This window comes from Quercus lobata, chromosome 8 (genome assembly GCF_001633185.2).
Source record: "Quercus lobata isolate SW786 chromosome 8, ValleyOak3.0 Primary Assembly, whole genome shotgun sequence".
NCBI classification, from domain to species: Eukaryota; Viridiplantae; Streptophyta; class Magnoliopsida; order Fagales; family Fagaceae; genus Quercus; species Quercus lobata.
Window position 1 is genome coordinate 9,075,991 of NC_044911.1, and position 25,703 is coordinate 9,101,693.

Here is a 25,703-nt window from a genome sequence, read left to right on the forward strand (position 1 = left end):
ATTTGTTGAAGTTTAATGATAAATTTTATCTAAATTAAATATTTGTTAAATATTATCCCTTAATTTGAGGAAATATATTATAACAAATAATATAAATTAATTTACTAATTAGTTGTTCTTAAGATGTTGATAAAAGTTAAAACCATTAGCACCATCTTTTTTTGCGAAGCCAACTTTAGGCTAGCATGATTGGCCCTAATACTTCATCTAAATTTGGTCGGTTATAAATTAATTATGTGAATGAACTTTTGTTAACTCAATAAGTTTGGGAGAGAGTTGGCAACCTCCTCCAACGACGAAGTTTAAAGTAAACTTCGATGGGGCTGTATTTAAAGAAGAAAAAAGAGCGGGGTTGGGTGTAGTGATACGAAACCACCAAGGTCAGGTCATCGCATCTTTTTTTGAGAATGTAGCGCTCCCACCGTCCATCATGGATGTTGAAGCTATAGCAACTGTCCGAGCGGTGTCTTTTGCAGCTGAGTTAGGCGTGTCTTCTATCATCATTGAGGGAGATTCTAAAGTAGTTATCAAAGCCATGAGGAGCGAATAGGAATCACTGTCAACATATGGTCATCTGATTGCTGTAGTAAGACAGATTATGGATGGCTTCAATAGCTTGAGTTTCACGCACACTCGTGGGCAGGGTAATAATTTGGTACATAACTTTGCTAGACATGTTAGCGGTTATCTTGTGTGGATGGAGAATGTTCCACCACAGTTATAAAATGTACTTCAAGCCGATTTTGGCTAGTTTGATTTAATGAAAGCTTATGATCTTGTTTCTCAAAAAAAAAAAAAAAAAAAAAAAGGTTGGGAGAGAGTTTTCTGAATAAGAAAATGGAGGTATTAAGGACGAAATTTATATGCCGTAAATTTGGGACTTTCCAATTTCTATGCGTTTAAATAATTTTTTTTAAAAGTATAGGGTATTTTAACATTAGAATGATTAATAAGATAATAAGCTAAGTATAAGTTAGAGTTTTATGTGGTTAATAAGTACTTTTTTAAGTGAGGAGTTAGTGTTTTAAGCAATCTAGTTGTTGACTTTAATATTTTGTTAAAGAATCATTTGCTTTTTAATTTATAAAATAGTATTATTCTTGCATGATACACGGCTTAATGAAAATTCATATGTAAGCTATTTTTTAAAATTAATTAAAACAAAATTATTAAATAAAAATTAATAAAAAATTCAAAAATAAGTAAGTAATTTTAATAAAAAAAATTATTTTAAGTTCCGACTGTTTAGAGTTTGGACATCATCAGTTTTTATCTATTTTTATATTTTAAAAATTCTCTTTTTTCTTTGTGTTAATTTTTTAGCCCTCGTTTGGGAGGAGGAAATGGAATGAAATAGAAATGAATGAAAAGAATAATTTTAAAATATTATTCCCTTCCCTTGTTTGGAAGTTTTTAATGGAGGGAATAGAAAGTCAATTCCCTTATTTGGGAGTTTAAGTGAGAGCGAATGAAATGGGTAAGAAAAAACACTTATTCCTCTCCATTCCTTTAAAATCTCAAATTTTCATTTCCCCTGAAATTGAGAGGAATGATAGGAAATGGAATTAGATTTAATGATTTTTTTTTTACTAAAACTCCCAAAATACCCTATATATTCAGCCATTTATTTTAAAATAGGGGTCTAATAGTAATATTGTCATAAAATGATTATAATTCATTCCCTCTGTGTTATTCCCAAACAAGATTACTTACATTCTATTCATTTTCATTCATTTATTTTAAAACATCCAATCAAGGTTACTTAATTCTATTCTATTCTGTTCTTTTTCTTTCCTTTTCCTTGCTTAAATACATTCTATTTCATTCCATTCCTTTCCATTTCTTATGATCATTTCATTCCATTCCATTCCATTCCCTTATGGACTCCTAAACGAAGCCTTAATATGAGATATGGAATAAGTTTGATTATTCCTATTTAGATTATGTCATAGCCAACACAAATAATAATAAACAAAATAGTTCCTCAATATAGATTTTTTTTTCCTAATGATAATCTAATTAAATAAATCAACATACTCACAAATTAAATATAACAATCAAAGCCCAAAATCCAAACATACACAAAAGAGTTCAAAAATTGAGAATAAAAAAAAAAATTACATAAGAGAATCAAGAACTTAAATGGTGTCCATTATTTTTCTTCTTTATAGTAAACTTCCTTTGGCATAATATCCTTCACACAAATTCAGAATTAAAGAATAATAAGTAAAATGAATTTATTAAATTAAAATAATAAGTGTAGGGGTAATAGGCCCAATAGAACATGTCTATGTACATATTGGGCTAGGGGCCCAATCTGATGACATTAAGTAGTTCGAGGACGAGTAATTACTTTCATGAGAATCCGTGTTAGTAAGTGAAGAGGTGAAGTGTGATCATGATCATCCAAAAGGGCGGTCTGAGGAGAAATGCTTCCTCGGCTAGGCAAAACCGAGGTCAGAGGATGCGGTCTACCATCAAGAGTAACATTCCAGACTATTCCATGAATAAGGATAAGTATCAGGAAGAAACTAGACAAAGGAAAGCTATGAAATTTCTAAGGAAAAACTACTACCACCACATTGAATGCTCTGTAGCTAACCCTTTGGCCGCATTAATGAGGAAGTGATACTTGAACCGTAGTTTTCATCCTTACAGCTACTATCCAAAGATTTCAGGAAAATGCTAATGGGACAAGGATCCACACCAGCAATCTGATCTGCATGTGGAGGGTAGAGATGAAAGGAGAAGAAAGTATAAAATAGAAAAGAGACCCTGAGAGAGGGGATTGGAGAATTGAGAAAAAAACACTGTAGCAATCAAAACTGTATTTGAAACCAACTTCAAGTAATATATACAAGAACTGATCTTCTCGGACTGTGCCGATGACGATTTTCCTTAGATAAATCCAGTCTATTTTTGCTTTATTGTCTACTGGATCCATTGTAACCGTGACCCAACTCATTAGAACCTAGTTTTCCAATCCACTCTCTACAAATTCATTGTACTAGGCTCTTTGGACCTAAATCCTTTTATCATTTGGGCTTAGGATTCAAACTGCGTCCTTACAATAAGCATGATGAACAATAAGCGTAAGTTGCATCCTGGGAAAAAAAAACTGAAAAAAAATACAAAAACATGGGGTGTATTATGTGGAATTTATATGGACGACTTCATTGGTTAAGAGTGATTATATCGAAAAGTCATTACTTAACATATATATATATATATATAGACTATTAGTTGGAGTAGAATTTAAATTTCTAAAATTTATATTCTAAAGTTTTATCTAAATTATATTATTTTTAAATCTTATCTCTTAGTCAAGAGCCTGTTAGCTTAATATCCAAATATAAAATATTACTTTAATAAGACGCAACTTGAGGATAAAAAAAGAAAAATGTGAGTTGTGTGGTATTTAATTTTGGAAAATTTTGATGATAGACTTTTAGTTTTATTTAAATTAAAAAGTTATTAAATGTTGTCCCTTAATTTGAGAAAATATATCATAAAAATAATATAAATTAATTTACTAATTAATTATTCTTAAAATTTTGATAATAAACTTTTAGTTGGAGTTTATGTCAAAAGGGTTTTTTTTTTCTTTTTTTTTTTTGAGAAAGAAAATGTAGGTTGTTGTTTGGGATTCAAGTTTAGAATTTCTGATAATAGACTTTTAGTTTGAATAGAATTTAAATTTGTTAAAGTTTAATGATAAGTTTTATCTAAATTAAATATTTGTTAAATATTATCCCTTAATTTGAAGAAATATATTATAACAAATAATATTAATTAATTTACTAATTAGTTGTTCTTAAGATGTTGATAATAGACTTTTAATTAGAGTAGAAGTCAAAAGGTTGTTTATATATTTAGAAATGAGTTTTTTTTTTTTTTTTTTTTTTGAGATTTAAGTTTAGAATTTTTTATAATAGACTTTTAGTTTGAATATAATTTAAAATTGATGAGTTTAAATGATATGTCTGATCTAAATTAAACAACTGCTAAATAGGATCCTTTAATTTGAGGAATTATATCATAAAAAATAATATAAATTTAATTTATTAATTATTTGTTCTTAAAATATTGATAATAGACTTTTTTTTTTTTTTTAGAAGGTGATAATAGACTTAGTTAGAGTAGAAGTCAAAATGTGGTTTTTTTAAGAAAGAAAAACGTTGGTTGTTGTTTGAGATTAAAGTTTAGAATTTTTTATAATAAACTTTTAGTTTGAATTAAATTTAAATTTGTTGAAATATAAATGATAAACTTTTACCTAAAGTAAACAATTGTTAAATATTATCCCTTAATTTGAGTAAATATATCCTAACAAATAAGGGAAGGGAGGTGTTGTGGAGAGGGGCATGTTGGAGAGTGGAGAATGGAGAATCTATTAAGATATGGGATTACCCATGGCTGCCAAGTTTAGAGCATCCTAGGGTCTTATCTCCAGTCATTGATGGCCTACATGAAGCTACAATAAACTACCTCATCAACCCAATAAATAGAAGCCGGGACAAGGATGTTGTGGCTGGTTTCTTTGCTCCTTTGGAAGCTGACCTCATACTGAAAATCCTACTTAGCCCCACCAATGTTGAAGACAAACTCATATGGCCCAATGTTCCTAACGGAGTGTATACGGTGAAGTCAGGTTACAGGTTCCTTGTTCAAGAAAAAGTTGGTCCACAGCCTTCTCATCAGGTTCAAGCTGATTCTCCAAACATTTAGCATCGAATATGGGGGCTCTCGATGCCGAATAAAGTAAAAAATTTCCTATGGAGGGCGTGTAAGGAATTACCAGTGAAGACCAATCTGATGCGCCGAAAAGTCTTGGCTGAAGATATTTGCTGCCACTGTAATTTGAAAGCAGAGGGCGGATTCCATGCGCTGTGGGACTGTGCTGCACTTTCGGCCATTTGGGAAGCTGACACGTAATGGCTGCTTTGCAGGTCAAAAAAATTCTCAAACTTCTTTGAGTTGGCATGTTTTGTGTTGGAGAATGGTAGAAACCCGGAGCTTTTTGCAGCTTTGGTGTGGACGATCTGGTCTCAGCGCAACCAGCTTAGAACAAGCAACAAACCATATCCACTCACACAAGTCACACCGGCGGCCAAACAGATGCTCCAAGACTTCAAGCAGGTACAACCAGCTATTTCTATCCTTCTGCCACGGCCTTAAAGGCAACCAGTTAAGTGGGAGCCTCCTCCTTCGCCACACCTTAAGATCAATTTTGATGGAGCGGTATTTAAGGACAAGGGAGAAGCTGGAATGGGAGTGGTTTTCTGTGACTCTCAAGGGAAGGTAATTGCCTCCTTAGCAGAAAAAATTCAACTCTCACCCTCATCTGATGAAGTGGAAGCACTAGCAGCAGTCCGAGCCATCACACTAGTAATGGATCTCAACCTACCCTCTTTTATTGTTGAGGGAAATTCAGAGGTGGTCATTTCAGCCTTAAGAAAGGAGGAGGAATCCTTTTCTTCTTTTGGCCATTTAATTTCCTCTATTAAGCACTATTTATATTCATGCAATTGTATTTCCTTTTCTCACACCAGTAGATCGGGTAACTCAGTAGCTCATTCTTCAGCAAAACTTGCGAGAGATATTGATGAGTTCTCTGTGTGGATGGAGAATGTTCCACCACAAGTCAATGATGTACTTTTAGCCGATTTTGGCTGATTTCAATAATTTAATTCAGATGTAGGTTTCTCAAAAAAAAAAAAAAAATCACTAATTAATGAGAGTAACCACTTCGCACAATATGGCTTCTAAGTTCAATTTTTATTATATAGTATATGATATTATAACTAAAATATTTCTTAAAAAAAAAAATTCCAGTAAGTTCTAAAAAGTATTTGTTATTTAAAAGAAGAAGTATTAAATAATAGTTTCTTAAAAAAAAGGCCTGTTTTTTTTTTTTTTTTTTTTTTTTTTTTTTTTTTTTGTGTTTGGAGAGAATATTATACGGAAACTAAAATAAACAAAAACAGAATTTCAAACGGAAACAAAAAAAAAAAAAAAAAAAAAAAAGAGTAAATTTACTAACCTTTTCTAATTAATGGAGTATTTTATGAGTTGTTTTTCGTTTACTTTTTGTTCAAGAAGGGTCAATTGGCATGGGGTTTGTGCAGGTGATACACCCGATACTCTTCACTAATCTACACATATAATAATAGGTGAAGTTGGGAGAAATTAAAATTAAAATTCTAAATTAGAGTTCCAATTTTGTGTCATATGTCCTAAATTATTTATTCTTAAAGAATTTTATTTCTTAATTTTAGAATCAAATGTGGGACCATATTATAAATATTCATCCAAATGAATTATTAAGTACAAGTATAAGTGCTTGTGGAGTGTGGGGGGTAAGGGCCGGGGTTCAAGTCTCCAAGAGGGAGCTTCACACATATATACACTTAGATTAGGCTAGAATAGAATTCTACCTTGTATAAAAAAAAATAAAATAAAAAGTGCTTCACAATAATAATAAATAAATAAACATGGACAATTTACATTTTATATCTAATAATATCCTTACAAAATTTTTTAAAGAGTTAACAAAATATAAAAATGACTATTATTAGTATTTAAATTATATATATATATATATATATGAATTATATTATACATATAATTGTTTATCTATAAATATATCCATGCATATGTATGGAGTTATAAGTTAGTTATCCTAATATGTTGATACCCATGAAAAGTTTAGACCACTGTTACTCATCTTTAATTTCAATTTCAGTATAGTACATACAAAGTAGGATTTAATATACATTTCAAAATTCAAATTATATTTGTCTAATTTGATGCATATTTATCATTGTGCCTCCTCTCCACTAATTATCTATGGCTTCTTCTCATTAAAAAAAAAAAAAAAAATTATCTATGGCCTCTTCTCAAAATAATTATCCATGGCTATCTTCAACTACTATTACTCACATTCCATTTTAATTTAAGTAACCGTAATAACAAAATAAGATTTAATATACATTTCAAAACTCAAATTGTGTTGACTAATTTGATTCATATTCTAATTGCCTCAATTTATTCATACCCATCACAATTCTCACTCTTCCATTTCAATTTTAGGTATAACAAAGTCAGAATTTCAAAAGTACAAAGTTTAACTACAAAATTAGTTATAATTTAAGGCTACAACCTTATTCAATATCTTTTTACTAAAGATGAATTTTGACAAATCTACCATTGGATTACATCTTATACTCTCTATGCTTGTAAAATTTTTAGAAAATTAAAAATCAATAGCTATGCTATCAATAAATTATTTAAATTGCAAGTTTTTGTAGTTTAAAATTATGTATAAAATATAAGTTTATAAATTATAGTAAATAATTCGATTCATAATTCTATTACTGTGACGAGTCTAATCGTTTCATATTTAAAACATTATTGATTTTTTTGGCTTGTTATATATATATATATATATATATATATATATATATATATATGTTAATAATTATATAAAATAACGGGATAGATAACCATGCCCCGTATAAAATAGTTTGTTAACCCTATAGAACAATAATATACTTGTGTACTTTATTAGTGATTATGTTGAATGGTCGATTATAATATGCTGTAATAAAGATGATGTAGGGACACGATTTTTAACGACCCAAGAATGACATTGGGCTCGTATGTAAAGGGCCCGAACAATATAATTTGTAGAGCATGGGCTTGAAAGGCTGGACCTTGGTCACCGGACAGTGGTCTGGTCATGATTTTTATGGAAGCTTATACGAAGGTAGGCTTGGCCTGAATAGCTAAGCCTTACATCGATGCAGCTTGGAGGGTTTAAGTCCTCGGACGAAGTCCGAGGAGCATCATATCCTTCCCATTCTCCCTTTTTGTAGGATTTTATCCTCCTTTTCTCCGGGGATCCCCTCCCCCTTGGCTTTCTTTCCCTTTTATACCAATGTTTACTTCCCGTTTTGTGTCCACGTGTCAGTTTTGCTTTTTTGGGGTATTGACTCATCCTATCAATCCATACATCAGAGTGGTTGGGGGTGGTTGGGAAAAGTTAAATAGCATGGTCTAGAGTATGGGCCTGTCAGACGCAGGACTCCATATTACGGTGTTGGCAGCTTTCTCCCTTGTACTGTCTCTGTACTGAGTTTGTCCTTTTCTTTAGGCGTTTCGTGAGGTGTTGAGCGTGAGGTCGTCCTTGGCCACATCCTTGGGCTTTTTTGGGGCTTTCATCATGCGTCCTCAGCAATAAGTTTCCTCGGCCTGGGTCTTGGGCCCTGAATGTAAAGTGGATTGGGACCTCAAATTTCCCGGCCCCACAATAGCCCTTCAAAATCCTACTGCCCGACCTTATGGTTGGGGAGGAGGGTTTTGGTAATGTTAGGCCCAAACCATGACTTGCCCAGCTCCACACTTCATTAATGTCGGGGTTTCTCTATTTGCATGGGGGGCGCGCCAAATTGTGAGACATCCCTCTAGATTTTCTCACGCGGCGTCTTTGACGTTTCAGTGTTCGAGGCGCGCCATTAATATGTCTCCTTCACGAGGCTATCCAAACTTTATGGTTGCAGATGGCGCCGGGAGTTGGGCAAAAACCGTCTCGTCTGTAGCATTTCTTGGGAACCTGTGTAGATTAAATGTCTCCAGTTTTGCCTTTTATATAAGAAGTAGGATAGGAGGTTATTCCCTTCACGTACAAAATCCTTTAGCCCCTCCAAATTCTCAACCCTTCAGCTGTGCTCCTAGTCTTCACACCCAGTGCAATCAACCCTTAGAGCAATATGTTTGGGGCACGAGTGGGTATGAAGGAACCACACCCGCTCCAGAAACAATGGGTCTCTCCGAATCTTCGGATGGCGCGGTCAGGGCAGAGAAGACAAAGACTAAAGACAGTTCTCCATTCTCACAAGGTGGGAGCGGGTCCTTCGCCTCTTTCAGTCAAAATCCGAAGCAGGTACTGGTCGCGTCAGACTTTCGGTGCGACAGCAATGGGATTTCCCGTCATCAGAACTAGCCGCTCTATCACGAGCGCTGCTAACGTGGAGGCTCATCAATACTCCGCTCCCTGCACCTTTTCTTCAAAGGTGCAGGCCTCACGTTAGGTTCTTTTGCTGCCTGAGTTATGGGCATGTAAAAGTATTGAGGAATGGTTTCCTTAAACAACATTTTGGAACTGCTGCATCCCTCTTCTCTGCACCTCTTCTTCTGCTTTTCCTTTGTATTTTTTCTCTTTGCTTATGCAGTTAGCTTCTAGTATTGGCTTACTTAAGCTCCTTTATTGTACGTCGTACGTTGTACTAGTTATTTGTCTTAATAAAAGATGATTATGTTTCATTCTAAATATGTTTCTTTTCTACAGTACTTACTTTATGAATGGATGTATTTCATGTGTATTTTTATTTAACGACACTCGGATTAAGAAACCTCATATCAAAAAGCAATTAATTTGAACCTATTGAAACTATCAAATATAATAATACCAGCTCATAGCAGATTAAACTTATGAGACTAACCGAGATAACAACTGAGTGTACCGTAACGCGCGTGAGGTAGTTGCCCGAGAATGAGAAACCCAAAATAAACCATCCGAGAAGGTTGCCGAGTAGTGTGGAACTTTGGCCGTGTTTTCAATAACACCTGGCCTCTGATCCGAGGACCGAGGTATGATTGTACCGGGTTGTGTCCAAAACTTGTATTCTTTCCTTTAAGTAGTTGGTTTTCCTATAGGCTTGATTCCGAGGACCATACAAGGTCTTGGTTCTGTCCAAAACTTGTAGTTTTTCTTTGTAGTAGTTGGTTTCCCCATAGGCTTTAGTCCGAGGACCATACAAGGCCATGGTTCTGTCCAAAACTTGTATTCTTTCTTTTTAGTAGTTGGTTTCCCCACAGGCTTGAGTCCGAGAACCATACAAGGCCTTGGTTCTGTCCAAAACTTGTAGTTTTTCTTTTAAGTAGTTGGTTTCCCCACAGGCTTGAGTCCGAGGACCATACAAGGCCTTGGTTCTGTCCAAAACTTGTAGTCTTTCTTTTTAGTAGTTGGTTTCCCCACAGGCTTGAGTCCGAGGACCATACAAGGCCTTGGTTCTGTCCAAAACTTGTAGTCTTTCTTTGTAGTAGTTGGTTTCCCCATAGACTTGAGTCTGAGGACCATACAAGGCCTTGGTTCTGTCCAAAACTTGTAGTTTTTCTTTGTAGTAGTTGGTTTCCCCATAGGCTTGAGTCCGAGGACCATACAAGACCTTGGTTCTGTCCAAAACTTGTAGTTTTTCTTTGTAGTAGTTGGTTTCCCCATAGGCTTGAGTCTGAGAACCATACAAGGCCTTGGTTCTGTCCAAAACTTGTAGTTTTTCTTTGTAGTAGTTGGTTTCCCCATAGGCTTGAGTCCGAGGACCATACAAGGCCTTGGTTCTGTCCAAAATTTGTAGTTTTTCTTTGTAGTAGTTGGTTTCTCCATAGGCTTGAGTCCGAGGACCATACAAGGTCTTGGTTCTGTCCAAAACTTGTAGTTTTTCTTTGTAGTAGTTGGTTTTCCCATAGGCTTGAGTCCGAGGACCATACAAGGCCTTGGTTCTGTCCAAAACTTGTATTCTTTTTTTTTTTTTTTCGAAGATTAGCCCCTCGACCAAGGTGGGGGGCGTTAGCTTGATGTTGGAAGCCCCTAGAGCTGCCCATGCCGTTGACACTGCGAGGCGTAGCCCCTAGCGGAAATTTATGTCGGAACAACAACAGCGTGTTGTTGGAAATGAAGGAGCCTTCGCAGACCCTTGCTTGACAGAGACTTGACTCCACCGCCACTGGTGCCAACGCGCAAGCCTCCCCACAGACGGCGCTAATTGTAGGGACACGATTTTTAACGACCCAAGAATGACATTGGGCTCATATGTAAAGGGCCCGAACAATATAATTTATAGAACGTGGGCTTGAAAGGCTGGACCTTGGTCACCAGACAGCGGTCTGGTCATGATTTTTATGGAAGCTCATACGAAGGTAGGCTTGGCCTGAATAGCTAAGCCTTACATCGATGCAGCTTGGAGGGTTTAAGTCCTCGGACGAAGTCCGAGGAGCATCATATCCTTCCCATTCTCCCTTTTTGTAGGATTTTATCCTCCTTTTCTCCGGGGATCCCCTCCCCCTTGGCTTTCTTTCCCTTTTATACCAGTGTTTACTTCCGGTTTTGTGTCCACGTGTCAGTTTTGCTTTTTTGGGGTATTGACTCGTCCTATCAATCCATACATCAGAGTGGTTGGGGGTGGTTGGGAAAAGTTAAATAGCATGGTCTAGAGTATGGGCCTGTCAGACGCAGGGCTCCATATTACGGTGTTGGCAGCTTTCTCTCTTGTACTGTCCCTGTACTGAGTTTATCCTTTTCTTCAGGCGTTTTGTGAGGTGTTGAGCGTGAGGTCGTCCTCGGCCACATCCATGGGCTTTTTTGGGGCTTTCATCATGCGTCTTCGGCAATAAGGCTCCTCGGCCTGGGTCTTGGGCCCTGAATGTAAAGTGGGCTGGGACCTCAAATTTCCCGACCCCACAGATGATAATTATTATTTTTGCTTTAATGTCCATTTTAAAAATTTTCTCATATAAATTTTTTTTCCTAAATTCAATTTCTTTCTTAATAAATTTGAATGAAAATTCCTTTGGAATTACTATTTAAAATCATATCCATGCTGCAGGATGGTGCAAAGTAGAGCGAGTCGGGTGAATTGTGCGAATTGAACAAATTGTTGCACAGTCCTATATGTAATTATTAATGGGATTTCCTTGATATGCTCAAATACTTTATATTATTTATTTTGTATGACAATCAAAATAATATAGACACTTTTTAAATAATATAAAAATTAAATTGATCACGTGTTAAAATCAATATTGTGTCTTTGTTCATTTAAATATCAAAACAAAATAGCAAAAAATCAAAGCTATCCCTTTCTCTTAATCAATCTTCTTTTTCTTCATAGCATCCTCTTAAATAGGCTATATAGCCATAAGTTTCAAATGAACTTTTTTTCAAGAATCAAATTTCAAAGTCACCTACAATTTACAAATATGAAGTGGAGTACATCACAGCTTACAACAATTCTTGTAGGTAAGCATTCAAATCAAGTACAAAACAATACCGTCAAAAGAATTTAGGTTAAGTGCTGGATTATGAAATTTCAATATGTCTTGATTTCAAGAAAGGTGTTGCAAGCAGTAGTGCTATATGCAAGATTCGGGTAGTTGTTGATGTTAGGTTCTAAGACTTTAGGAACTAAATGTATTAGAACTTCAATGTGTAATGTGTTAGCAAACCATGATCAAAACTTAAAGTCTAAATTTAGGCTGCTTAAAGTGTATTTATTTGTAAAGTTGGAATCGAGTAATTGCAAGATTTATGTGTCTAAATTTGCAAGGCTCGATCGATCGAAAATTAGGCTCAATCGATCGAACCTCAGGCAGATTAATTTTCTGCAAATTTTTTCCAACTCAGCCCAAGCCTGGTATGACATGTAGGGTTTTATATTTTATTCCAAGTATAAAAGGAAAAACCCTAGCCACGTTTTAGAAATTGTTGATATGCTGTGTGTTGAATCTCTTATGAGATCTAGAGATGTTTACCTTCATACATACTTAGAGTTATCAAAATTCATATCAAGAACTTGGTGATCGCTTCAGTTGCTGCATAAAGAATTTAAAGGAGATTTGAAACCTTTGAGTGGAGTCTCAAAGTCACAAGTAGGAGAACTTGTGATTGCAGTGGATCAAGGAAAGAAGCTAGTAGTCTGTAGACTCGGAGCTGTCACGTGGTCGTGATAGTAAGTTTTCTACACGAGGTAGCAATAGGATGTTAGTGGTCTAAGTTTTATTGTACAAATTTCAATTCTTTTATAGTGGATCTGTTTTACCTTAAGGATAGCTAGGTTAAATCATTCCTAGGTTTTTTACCGGTTTGGTTTTTCTGGGTTATCATATTGTGCATTCTTTATATTTTCGCATTATTTACATAATATGATTTGAATGTGTTAACCTAGATCTAAATAATTTATCTAAGTAATCACTTGGCTAAATAATTAGGTTAAACAACTTGTGTTTTAAGGGGTCTAAAAAGGTACAGTTGACCATTAGCAATACCTTTGGCATTAGAACATGAGGATGCCATTGCTCCTTCATCACCATGGTAAGTTAGGTTAATGTTGTTGAGCTCAATCTTCTCATAAGGTTTGCCTTTGCTACATTCAAAAGTAACTGCAATTTTTGAGCTAGAGATTCTCCTAATATTTCTGTACTTAACATCAGAAATCTGAATTTAGGAGTCACCTTATAGATTAAAAAGGATTACCAACATGGTAAATCAAATTTTATATAACATATATTTAACATAACCAAAAACCTATGTGGAAAACGCAAGCACACATGCATAAGCATAACAATATTTGAACAAGAGTTAGGTACCTTTTCACAATTGCGAGATGGTCAATATTGTTGATCAATAATGATGGGGTTGTTGACATTATCCATGATGATGTCTTCAAAGGTAAGATTGAAAACATTGCTTGTATAAGACGTAGCCCATGTTTTGACCCTCAATCCATTTTGAGTTTCAATGAAAGTGCAATTAGTCACTATTATTCCACTAACATCTTCTTCATTAGGTCCCCCACCAAGGCTTCCAACACTGATTCCATGACCCAGGCCACACATTACGTTCCTAATGTTTATGTTTTAAGAACCAGGACTCATTGATACACAATCATCTCAGGTGGCTATTGTTGAATCCAAGATTTGAATATTACTTGATGAACCAATATGTATTCCATCGATATTGGGACTATCTTTTGGTGCTATTATATGAGTTTGATCAAATTTCATATCTTTGCATGCAAAAACGTTCACGTGGGCATTCTTGCTGTTGATTGAAGTTAGTTGAGTAAACCTTGAATTGGTGACAAAATCAAATCTCAACGACTGAAAAGCATAAGAAAAACATACAATGTGAATAATATGCATTTAAAATAGAATTACAATTTAAAAGTGTTCAAATTAAATTTTGTGGTTTATTTGACTTATATTTTAAAAAAATGGGAATTTTTTTAAATAAGTTTATTAGTTGTAAATAAAAAATGTGCCAGTAAGTTAATAAATCAAATATATACCTAAAAATAAATATACTAAATAAGTCAACCTCTAAACATATTATGAAAAAGAAAGTAAATTGTATAATTTTATTGAAGAGGAAAAAAATGTTTTTCTATTATTTATTTTTAAGGAACATAATCTAAGTACAAGGAAAAAAAAAGTAGATTATAAAATTTTGAAATTATTTGACCTATACAAAAGTCTATTAGATGGAAGCATATTAAAAGAGAAGACTACGAATGACTCGTGACAAATGGTCCAAGCACATGATCATGGCTACTCCATTTTGTAACCCAATTTAAGATGAATTTGTTGGAATAATAACTTACAATGGGAAGAGCTTTGCAATTTGGATCTTTACTGCAAGTATTGTCATCCCAAGCAGAGAGACCTAAGCCATCCAATTTTCCACCACCCCTAAGTACCAACTAGTCTATGTATTGGAAGGTAATCCAATGGTTAACATTTGTAAAGTTGTGATTTCCAACTATGTTGTGTTGGCTTTAATTCCATCCCAAATTTGATTGTAATTTCTTCAATCATTTTCCCTGTATATATCTGGGATTAATTGAAAGGGATGAGTGTGAGAGATCGGTGAAGATTCAAGTTTCAAAGGATGAACAAGTGGATTTCGCAACTGGCTCAAGATTGTCTCGCGAGAAGTTTACCTGCGAAAAGAGCCACGTGTAGAGCACATGACTGGAAGATGAAAAGTTGTGTCAAGCTATATTTTTCACCAGTGTCTCGCAGGTAAGGCCAACCCGCAAAGGACCTACGAAACTTTCTGTTTGGCAAAAAGTTATGTTTTGTTTTACCATGTCTTTACCCACACTATATAAACCCTTATTACCCACAAATTGTAAAGAGTGCTTTTCAGATAGAAAACTCTAGAAAAATACACTTGAGAGTTAGAGATTGTCATAACCACAATTATCTACACATTTCCTTGTGGTTTTCCTTAACTCCTACCTCTCCATCTCTATATTCTTGAGAGGTTGCTAACCCAAACACTTACCACACCCATTATGAGTGTAAAGTGAGATTTTGGTGCTACTGGGAAGTATTAGAAGGAGTCATTCATTGGCGGATGCAATTAGGCTGAATTGTGGGATCCGAAAAACTAGAGAAGACAAGGCTCCGAGAAGTCAACTGGTAGCAAGAGCTTGGAGTGTTTAAGTACATGGGGTAGACTAAACTTGGAGGGTCTTTTGTTATTCATGTACTCCAACTTTATTTTCTAGTGGATCGATTTCAACTTAGAGGGTCACGGAGAGGTTTTTCGTTAAGTTCTTCGGTTTCATCTTCGATAACACATCTCGGTGTTATCTTGTGTTTGCAACTCTCTTCCCTACTCTTTAAGCTTTTCTTTTATTATTGATAATGGATGAATATGGCTTAGGGTAGTGATAACAGTTCTTTGCGCTTATTTACTCTTATTCCGCACTTAGTATAAGTTAGAGTAAAAGCTATCTAGCCGTAATTTTTAATTGGGAATCTAAACAAGCTCTTGTGTTTTTGCACAAATCTGAGCTTTCAATTGGTATCAGAGCCAACTTCATACGTTCAAGTCACAGAAGTGTCATTGTGAGGGAGGGATTATTGGGGGGGCCACAATTTGACTCCCTACAACCACTCTAAAAATAGGCCTGCGTGGCGTGATGTCAAATGCCATAAAAAATTTGAGTGTATTTTTCTCATCACCAATTGGTTTTAAGGTGGAATGACATAGCTCACGGTCCAACAAATGGTATCAGAGCAGGTACACTTATCAAATTTCATTATCCTAGTATGATCCTAGACCCCTTGTTTTGCTATGGATATGGCAATGGCAAAGGCCAACATGAATTGTAGTTCATGTGTTTGTGATAATGACTCTATGAGCATCTTTGGAGATTGTCCTAGCAATGAGCTCTTAGAGTTATTCAAGTCTAAGAAACATGCTAGAATATTCATACACATTCTGAAATGCCTAGAGCATAGGAATCATGAGCTTCATAATAGCTTGTGTGAGTCTAATTCCTTAATTGCAAAATATAAGAGAAGGAATAGACATTTGTGTAATAAACTTAATGGTCTAAAAAGAAAACTTCACTCATCCATGAATAATGTAAAAGAAGATGAGTCTTGCTTTGAAAATCAAGAATGTTTGTCTCATGCTTGTCTCTTTGTGCATACCGCATTGAAAGTGTTTAATTCATGTTTGTGGTATCTTGACAGTGGGTGTTCAAGGCACATGACCGGCGATAAATCACTCTTTAAGATCCTTAAGGAGAAGGAGGATGGTTCTGTGACATTTGGAGATGGCAACCACTCACAAGTCCTAGGAAAGGGAACTATTGATATTCTGGGACTTCCTTTGTTAACCGATGTTCTTTACATAAAAGAGTTGAAAGCAAACTTGCTAAGTATCACCCAAATATGTGATGAAGACTTTCTAGTTCAATTTTCCAAGAAAGGGTGTCTAATTCTCAGTGAAGAAGGTGTACAAATATTGAAGGGACTAAGGACCATCGATAATTGCTATGGCATAATTATGAAGCCAAATGTATCATGTCAAAGTGCCCAAGTTAATCTGCTAGAGTTATGGCACCAACATTTTGGACATGCCAATTACAAGCAAGTGGCAAAAGTTTCAAAGCTTGAAGTCATGATTGGTTTGCCGAAATTTGAAAAGATCGAGAAAAATGTTTGTGGCCCATGTCAATTGGGAAAAAAACTAAATCAACCCATCCCAAAGTAAATGTTGTTGCTACATCTTGTCCATTGGAGTTGCTTCATGTTGATCTAATGGGTCCAACGAGAATGGAAAGCATAGGTGGAAAAAGATACATGGTGGTTGTGGTTGATGATTTCTTAAGGTACTCTTGGGTGGAATTCCTTAGAGAAAAGTCCGAGGCATGCGAAAAGATGGAAAAACTATGCAAGAAGCTTCAAAACGAAAAGGGAGTTCACATCATCAATATTAGAAGTGACCATGGGAAAGAGTTTAAGAATGCTAAATTTGAAGCATTTTGCAATGAGCATGGTATCAAGAAGGAAGTCTTAGCCCCAGAGATTCCACAACAAAATGGGGTTGTTGAAAGGAAGAATCGGGTGATCCAAAAGATGGCGAGAGTTATGCTTCTCAACAAAGACATTCCACAAAAATTTTGGGCTGAAGCGGTGAACACATCATGCCACATTGGGAATAGAATTATCTTCCGAGTGGGAACAAAGAAAACGTCATATGAGATTTGGAAAGAAAATAAGCCTAAGATGAAATACTTCCGAGTATTTGGAAATGAATGCTTCATTCTCAATGATAGGGAAAATCTTGGGAAGTTTGATGCCAAGAGTGACGAAGGGATTTTCCTAGGATACTCCGTATACAGCCGGGCATATAGAGTGTACAACAAGCGCACAAAGACGATGATGGAATCAATAAATGTAGTTATAGATGACGTCATACCAAAAAAGAGTGCTAGTGAGGATGGAGAAGCTCCAAGCCTTAAGAAGAATGATGGCAATGGTAACATGTCACAAAGTGATGATGGTGAGAGACAATCACTAGAAAAGGAATCTGCTCCTACCGCATCGAGAAGGGAGACTAGATCAACTCAAGGGTCATTAAATCCACTCACTCCTCTAGAAGTTCAGCCTTCAATCTCTCGTGATGAAGAACCCTCCACTTCTAAGAAACCCTCATCAAGAGTGATTCTCAATCATCCCAAAAGCAACATGATTGGTGATTTGGATGAAGGGCTTTGTTTGAGAAGAGGATCGAGCTATAGTGTGAATCATGTGACGTATCATTGCTACCTTGCTCAATTTGAACCAAAGAAAGTGGAAGAAGTTTTGAAAGATGAAAATTGGGTAGAATCCATGCACCAAGAGTTACATCAACCTGTTAGAAATGATGTATGAGAGTTGGTTCCAAGGCCCAAAGACACGCACGTGATTGGCACCAAGTGGATCTTCAAGAACAAGACCAATGAGGATGGTGAAGTTGTTTGAAACAAATCTAGATTGATGGCTCAAAGATATACTCAAGTTGAAGGTGTAGACTTTGATGAGTCATTCACTCTGGTAGCAAGACTTGAGTCAATCTGAATTCTTCTTTCCATAGCATGTATTATGAATTTCAAGCTATATTAAATGGATGTGAATAGTGCACTTTTGAACGGATTCTACATGAAGAAGTGTTTGTTGAGCAACCAAAGGGGTTCCAAGATCCACATTTTCTGGACCATGTTCTAAGATTGAAGAAAACTTTATATGGGCTGAAGCAAGCACCAAGAGCATGGTATGATCGTCTCACGTCATATCTTTTAGATCATGGCTTCAAGAGAGGTTAAGCTGATTGGACGCTTTTTGTCAAACGAGATAAGAAATCTCTCCTTGTTACTCAAGTATATGTGGATGACATTGTATTCGGTTCAACAATTGATGACCTTGCTTAAGAATTTTCAGAAGAAATGAAGAAGGAATTCGAAATGAGCATGGTGGAGGAGCTAAACTACTTCCTAAGTCTTCAATTAAAACAATGTAAAGATGGGATATTCATATCTCAAGAGAAGTATGCCGAAAATCTCGTAAAGAGATTCGGTTTAGACTCCAAGAAACATGCATCCACTCCAATGAGTTCCTCAGTAAAACTAAGCTCCGATCCAGCCGGTGTGGAAGTAGATCCATCCCTTTGCAGGAGCATGATCGGCAGTCTCCTCTACCTCACTGAAGTAGGTCGGACATAGCCTTTAGTGTCGGGGTATGTGCTTGTTTTCAAGCAGCACCCAAAGAGTCCCATATGATAGTGATCAAAAGAATCATTCGCTATGTCAATGGAACATCCGACTATGGGATTTAGTACTTAAGAGACTCAAATGACTGTCTAGCTGGATACTCGAATGCTGATTAGGCCGGGTGTGTTGATGATAGAAAAAGCACTTCAGGAGGTTGCTTCTACCTTGGAAACAATTTGTGTCATGGATGAGCAAGAAGCAAAATTTAGTGTCTTTATCAACTACTGAAGTTGAGTACATTGCAGCGGGTAGTTGTTGTGCTCAACTCTTGTGGATGAAAAAGTTTCTTCCTAATTATGGGATCTCTCAAGACACCATGTGCTTCTTCTGTGACAACACTAGAGCCATTAATCTATCCAAGAACCCTATTTAACACTTAAAGTCAAAACATATCAAAATTTGATGTCATTTCAGTCGAGACTTGGTGGAGGAGAAAATTGTATTGCTGGAATTTATTAACACTGACAATCAAAAGGTTGATATTTGCACTAAACCCTTTGATGGTCCACGGTTTGAATCTCTTCGTAAGACCATTAGTGTCGGTATCATCTCTTGACTCATATCTCTTGTGTGACCTACTCTTGTTTATTGGTTCATCCTTGTTAAAAAGGTCTCACATGTTATCATGTTTCTTTTTCAAGCCTTTGTTTGTTTTCCTTGTTTTTGTTGATCTTACTTTATTTGTTTTGTTTTTTAGTGTGTTGAAAAATTCAAAAACCCATAAAAAGTGAAAAATCTCAAAAAGTTTGTTCGCTTATGTTGTGTATATCACATGTGAATTTGGCCTAGTACCTCCATACTAATGACGTAGTGCATTTATGAGCTTAGCTTATTATGTGTGCACATTCTTTAAGTGTGAGCGACATCTAGAAATCTACATTTGAATGTTGTAAATAGATCTTCAAGTTTGCCATGAATGATTGGTCAATAGTTTTGCTTGATCTTGATACATGCGTAGACTTGTTCTATATATCTCCTCACTTTTTTTTTTTTTTTTTTTCAAAAGAGCTCTCTAAATGTCAATCTCTAAAAGGAGAAAGAGCTGAAAAAGCCTTACTTCGAAAACTAGTTTGACTAGAAAAATGTAGAGAAAATTTGTATTAAAATGTATGGTGACAAAAGCCAAAGGCTTATTTGTCAAAGAAATATCAAAAAAGTTCATGGCATCGTTTCTCAAGAAATTAAGTTGTGTTTGATCAAAAGTATGAAAAATAGAAGCCAAATAAAAAGCTTTCAATCAAGGACTCTTCCACCCAATACATTTTACACTATGGTTTCTCTACTTTTATAATGAATTTTCATAGATAAAAATGGAATAAAATTAACAATATAGTTAAGGACACAACAAAACTTCACTGCAATTTTACAATAATATTCCTAAATTTGCTTACCACCTCACACATGTGCTCACTACAATTTGCAATTTATTATTATTATTTTTTAGTGGCCCATATGTGAAGTGATAATCTAATTTAGGAATGTTAGGGAAACACTATGCATTTTTATATTAAACCCATGTTTTCAACCACTACCACTTGATTGTTATGGTTTCTCTGCTTTTAATAATGAATTTTCTTAGATAAAAATGTGATAAAATTAACAATAAAATTAGGGTCACAACAAAACTCCACAACAATTTTGCTACAATATTAATCTTAAATTATCCTACCACCACACATGAGATCACCACAATTTGACATTTAGATTTCTATTTTATTAATAGCCCATGTGTGAGTTGTGTGAGGTAATAGGTTAAATTGGAGATATTGTGAATTTGTTGTAAATTAATTTGTGTTATGTCCTATAAGGACTCTAAAATCTAAATAAATTATCTAGTACATATGAAGGACCACCTCATCAATGTCTAGCGGTTCTCCCACTCAATTACTATAATGCCATGTGTACAATAGAGCCCCATGGATGATTAGGGTCTTTCAATGAAGTGGCTTAAGGTTCATCCTATTGTGAGGACTATATGTCTCAAACTTAAAAGGTTCCCGATAAGCAGCAATGCACAAATGGTATGTGAATGAAAAATGGAGAGAGTCAATGAATATCCTAGGGTTCTTATATGGAGTATGGACCTACTATAACAAGCCTTTGACACATTGCAAATTATGAGGCTACATTCAAGACATGTTTCTTGTCTCTACACTTTCCATAACAAGCCTAGACGTATTGCATGCATTACCTATAGAGTTCAAAGTTCAAACCTTCAAATACAGGAGTGTTGGAGATTCTATGAATTGATCATTAGATCTTTATAAATATATATATATATATATATATATATATATTAACTATACAACAGTATTTCAAACATATGAAGTTCTTTTTATGATTTTTTTTTTTTTTTTTATCCTCAAGCCCAAGCATCAATTAGATTTTAGTGTAGACGCGTGAAATTTGAACCCTATATCCATTATTTGCCAACTTTTGATTTTACCGGTTGAACTAACTGAAACCTGCAAGTTGGTCATTTGATTAAAGAATATTTGAGAATTAGAATATGCGCATGCACCTCATATAATTGAATTTTAACATTAAAATTTGGAATATTTTGACCAAATTTAATCGACAATAATTTCAGTGTAACTTTGAGAGAGATTATGATCAAATTATTTGAGACGACAACTAAAATGGTGTCTTTTTTTATATTTATGTATTAATTGAATTAATATTTTTATATTATAATATATTTAATTTAAAGTTTATTTTTCTTGCATTTTGAGATGCAATTGACTAATTAAATTTTTATATTCAAATTATTTTAACATCTCTTTTTCAATCGATAATATAGCTAATCCAATTAATCTTTCTTGGGATATTGTCAATCTTAGATATAATTTTATTAATTTTAATTTTGAAAAAATTAGATATGATCTAAATTTTGTGTTGTATTTTGTTTATTACTAATAACAAATTTTTCCATTGATCATTTTTTAGACTCAATTAATTTTTCATTTTTAAGTTTTTTATATCTAGATGCATATTTTTTAGTAGGCGTTTCTAATCAAGCAATATTTACAAATAAAAGAAACACCATCTATAATATATTTATAATAACTAGAATGAAAAGTAATTTTCAAGTGTAGACTATAGAGCAATAGAACCTGGTATTTATAATATAAAGTTCTATTGCAACCTCATCGAATAATATGTATCTAGCAATCTCATCCTACATGTATAAAGACATATTCATTTTATTATTCAATGAATTAACAGTAATAAAAATAATATATATTTATTCTAAATATCCATTATGGTACTGGTATGTGCAAGAAAAAAAAAAGTGTGCTACAACATGTGTGGTATTCTTCACTCACATATGTATAATGTTTTATTATGTAACTTAAAGGATAGCCACAACTCATTTTTAAAACATGTCTATTCCTAAGAATATTTTTTTTTCTTATGATGAAAAGGAGACCAAACAATTGAGTGATGATTTAAAATGAATACCTATTCCATTCATAAATCTATTATTATGTTCTATACTTCCATGAGTAATGCTATAGACGTAACAATTTTCACAATAGTTGAATTGATAAGTTTGTACAGATTTTTATCTGAGCCTACTATGGGCATCAATTTTTTATCAACTAATAATAACTTGTTATCTTAATAATTTGTGTAATTTTTTGTGTCTCTAAACTTATACCGGTGTTCCATACGTGCACTTATTATCTTTTAACTTCTATTGGTCCTTTCACAAAGCCACCAATATGTAGTGACAAGTGACAACGCCCATTCTTTACCATTTCTCCACCGAAAACCTTGAGTCATGATTTAATTGTCTATGATTGCAATCAAAGACTTAGCAAGTTCCACACGAGACCGAGCTCTTGCTGGCTAATTTTGATAGCGACCAGTCCTGAAATATGGCTAGATTTGAGCTGTGTAATTTTTATTTTGTAGCCTGTGTGAAAGCAACTTCTGATGAGAGTAAATGTGAATTAGGAGCTATAGAAAGCTATGTGTGTATATATATGGAAGGGGCATGTGCTTACCAGCGACTTTCAGGGGAAGTACCATGGTCTTTTAGCTTCGAAGTGTATCTGAACTTGATTTTTTTTTTTTTTTCATATGCTCTTTTCAAGTAACCAGATTTTGAGGGAATGAACCATTACCAAAAGCTCGGTTTTAATTTGCTTGCCAAAATGACAAAGACTACTGACTACCAGCTCATTTTGTATAAGAAGCTTGATTTACAAACAATTAAACTAGAAATCTAGGGGCGAATAGGGCTTAGATTATGGCCGCATTCCAACATTTAATCAACCCTTTGGGTGTAAATTAAGGCATTTACATTTGGTACCTACTTTGCTTCTCTCTCTTTTTCTCCTTAGTTTTGGCGTTTGTCTATGGTGACTGCAGTTTCTCATTAATTCGCAAGTAACCAAGAAAAAATATTTTCATTGGAAAAATTAATGGCTACTACAGTGCATGTGCATAAACCTAATTAGATAGGACATAAACGTAATGTTAAACTCAGCAAAAAAGAAAAAGAAAAAAAAGAGATACGAGTATTGTTGTAAAGCCCGATTTTAATGAACACCAAATAACCTATAGTTATATGAGGCAAAAGCTTTATTTCACACTTTATTCATAGAATCCATTAGTAAACATACGCACATTATATCAAAAAAAAAAGTACACATGCACTGAATCCCCAAAATACAATTTATTTATCAAGTCATTAATTATATATAGTATTGAAAAGGGAATCAATTCTTCAATATTATATATTAAAATGCCATAAAATACAATTTTTCATTCTAATAGGAAGAAGACTATTAAATTTCTATAACAAACAAAATCATGTAAGCTATTGATAATTAGTAATTGATATATTTACTCTTTTTTTTTCTTGTTGCTAATAATCGATTCATATTACTTAAGAACTCTTAATAACATTACATTTATAAGACACTTGAGTATTGTAAATTGGAAAATAATTCACTGTAAGTATATTGTTTGAGCAACCACCAACATGTGGTATTTTATTGTATTATGAATAAAATAACGAACCTCATGCTCCAATTATTGGACCATCCTCTAATTATGCATAGTTACACAGTGCATATACGCAGAATTCTCCTTTTTTGCATCGATTGTTACATTTCCCACAATGCCTCTTATCGTAAGTCACATCCACACATTTACCTCCGCAACATGTCTCGGTATACTTGCATTTCTTCTTGCATGCACCGCAGTTGTTCTTGTCAATGGACAAGTCTATGCACTTGTTGTTGCAACAGGTGGAGTTTTTGCCTCCTACAGTGTTGCATATTTCTTTGTCTTTGTGGCAATGGTCAGCTGCATTTGGGTTCTTCTCAGCAAGGAAGCGACTTAGTCTTTTGGAAGGAAATATTAGTTTCTTTTCCTTAAAGGGAAGCTCCTCTTTATGATAAATGTATGAAGTACTCTCGGTGTCTGGAAATGGTGGTTTTTCCTCCACTTCACCAATGCTCTTCATAGTCACTGTGATGGATAAAGCCATGGTTATGGCTATAATGATGATCACCTTCACAAGTTCCATGGTTGTGTGTGTGTGTGTGTGTGAGAGAGAGAGAGAGAGAGAGGGATAGTGGTTTTGGGCTTGAGAAGGTGGTCTTATTCTTTATGCTTTGTTTCTTGGAAGAGAGAGAGCTTTGGTAGCAAATGTGGGGTGGAAGACTTTGGGGTTTATAAACTTTATAGTAGGAATAAAAGGAGGGTTGACGCGGACAAAGTGGTAAAAGGTGAGAGAAGCTCTTTGGGATGTGCCAGTGTGCCACACGAAGAGTATACTCGAATTATAGGCTAAGTCCTTAATAAAGTTCACTATTTTGGGCACTCCTAACTTTGATTTTTAGGTCCTTCTCTTAATAAAATGACTATCCTAGCCTATAATTTTATATATATATATATATATATATATATAAATGGACAAAACTTAGGTACAATATCTTAGGTGATATTCCTTAGATTTCTCACTTAAGATTAAACCATATGGCTACTTAACTAAAAAATACATTTTTATCCCATAAGAAAAAATCTACATGGCAAAATCTTAAAAGGAGAACCTAAGGAACAACACCTAAATACTGTACTTAAGTTTTACTACATATATATGATTTAACCTAACGTTTACCTTAGAATAAGTGTTTCTTACTATCAAATTAAGATATCAATGAATTTCTTATATACATATATATAATATGATATGATTTAACGTAACATTCACTACATAATAAGTGTTTCTTATCATCAAATTAAAATATCAATGAATTTCTTATTGATACAATGAAGATTTAACTCAAATCACTTCTGTTGAACTAGCTGAAACTTACTTATGCTCTTCTTTAAATAATGTTTCATTTCATCTAAATAAATGCGTATGCATATTGACCTCCAGCTATATGAAAGTCAAAGGGTGATTATGACCTTTTAGCAATGAAGGGGTGCCCCATTGATTGAAATCTAATGTATGTCCAAATGGCTGAACTGAAGAAATTTAGGCATGCTGTTAGGGGAAGCAAAGGGGGTCGGTCCTTGAAGGAAACTACAATTAAGCAATCACACCCTGAACATCCTACTACGTGACATGTTTACTTAGTTAAACAAAACTTGAGCTCAAAGGTAGGCATATGTTACTATGTACAAATAATCTCACTTTTTTTATTCAGCAAATAAGTCATGCAAGTAAACTAGCCCTGAAGAATTAATATTTTCACGTTTTTTGTGCATCAAGTATGAATATGATACCAACAACTCTATGATAGAATGCCACATGTCACCATATTATACGCAGAGTTTGACTCAATTTTTGATATA

At 34.5% G+C, this 25,703-nt stretch overlaps 2 protein-coding genes across 2 annotated transcripts; one reads left to right on the forward strand and one right to left on the reverse strand.

Moving 5' to 3' along the window:
• Positions 1-4,749: 4,749 nt before the first annotated feature.
• LOC115956300 lies at positions 4,750-5,676 on the forward strand. The gene is made up of 3 exons (XM_031074721.1): positions 4,750-4,931; positions 5,007-5,139; positions 5,251-5,676. Exons 1-3 carry the CDS (start codon positions 4,750-4,752, stop codon positions 5,674-5,676), a joined length of 741 nt encoding a protein of 246 aa, XP_030930581.1.
• An 18,270-nt stretch (positions 5,677-23,946) lies between these two features.
• On the reverse strand, positions 23,947-24,426 carry LOC115955368 (stigma-specific STIG1-like protein 1). Its single transcript, XM_031073478.1, has one exon. The coding sequence runs from the start codon at positions 24,424-24,426 to the stop codon at positions 23,947-23,949; it is 480 nt and encodes a 159-aa protein (XP_030929338.1).
• Positions 24,427-25,703: the final 1,277 nt, after the last annotated feature.

What these genes read in the sequence shown, in the direction of transcription:
- LOC115956300 (XM_031074721.1), top strand. Translation starts at nt 4,750, where the DNA reads ATGCCGAATAAAGTAAAAAATTTCCTATGGAGGGCGTGTAAGGAATTA. An exon ending in GCCATTTGGGAAGCTGACAC is followed by an intron (nt 4,932 to 5,006) that starts GTAATGGCTGCT and finishes GGAGAATGGTAG; the next exon opens with AAACCCGGAGCTTTTTGCAG. An exon ending in TGCTCCAAGACTTCAAGCAG is followed by an intron (nt 5,140 to 5,250) that starts GTACAACCAGCT and finishes GCGGTATTTAAG; the next exon opens with GACAAGGGAGAAGCTGGAAT.
- LOC115955368 (XM_031073478.1), bottom strand. Translation starts at nt 24,426, where the DNA reads ATGGAACTTGTGAAGGTGATCATCATTATAGCCATAACCATGGCTTTA.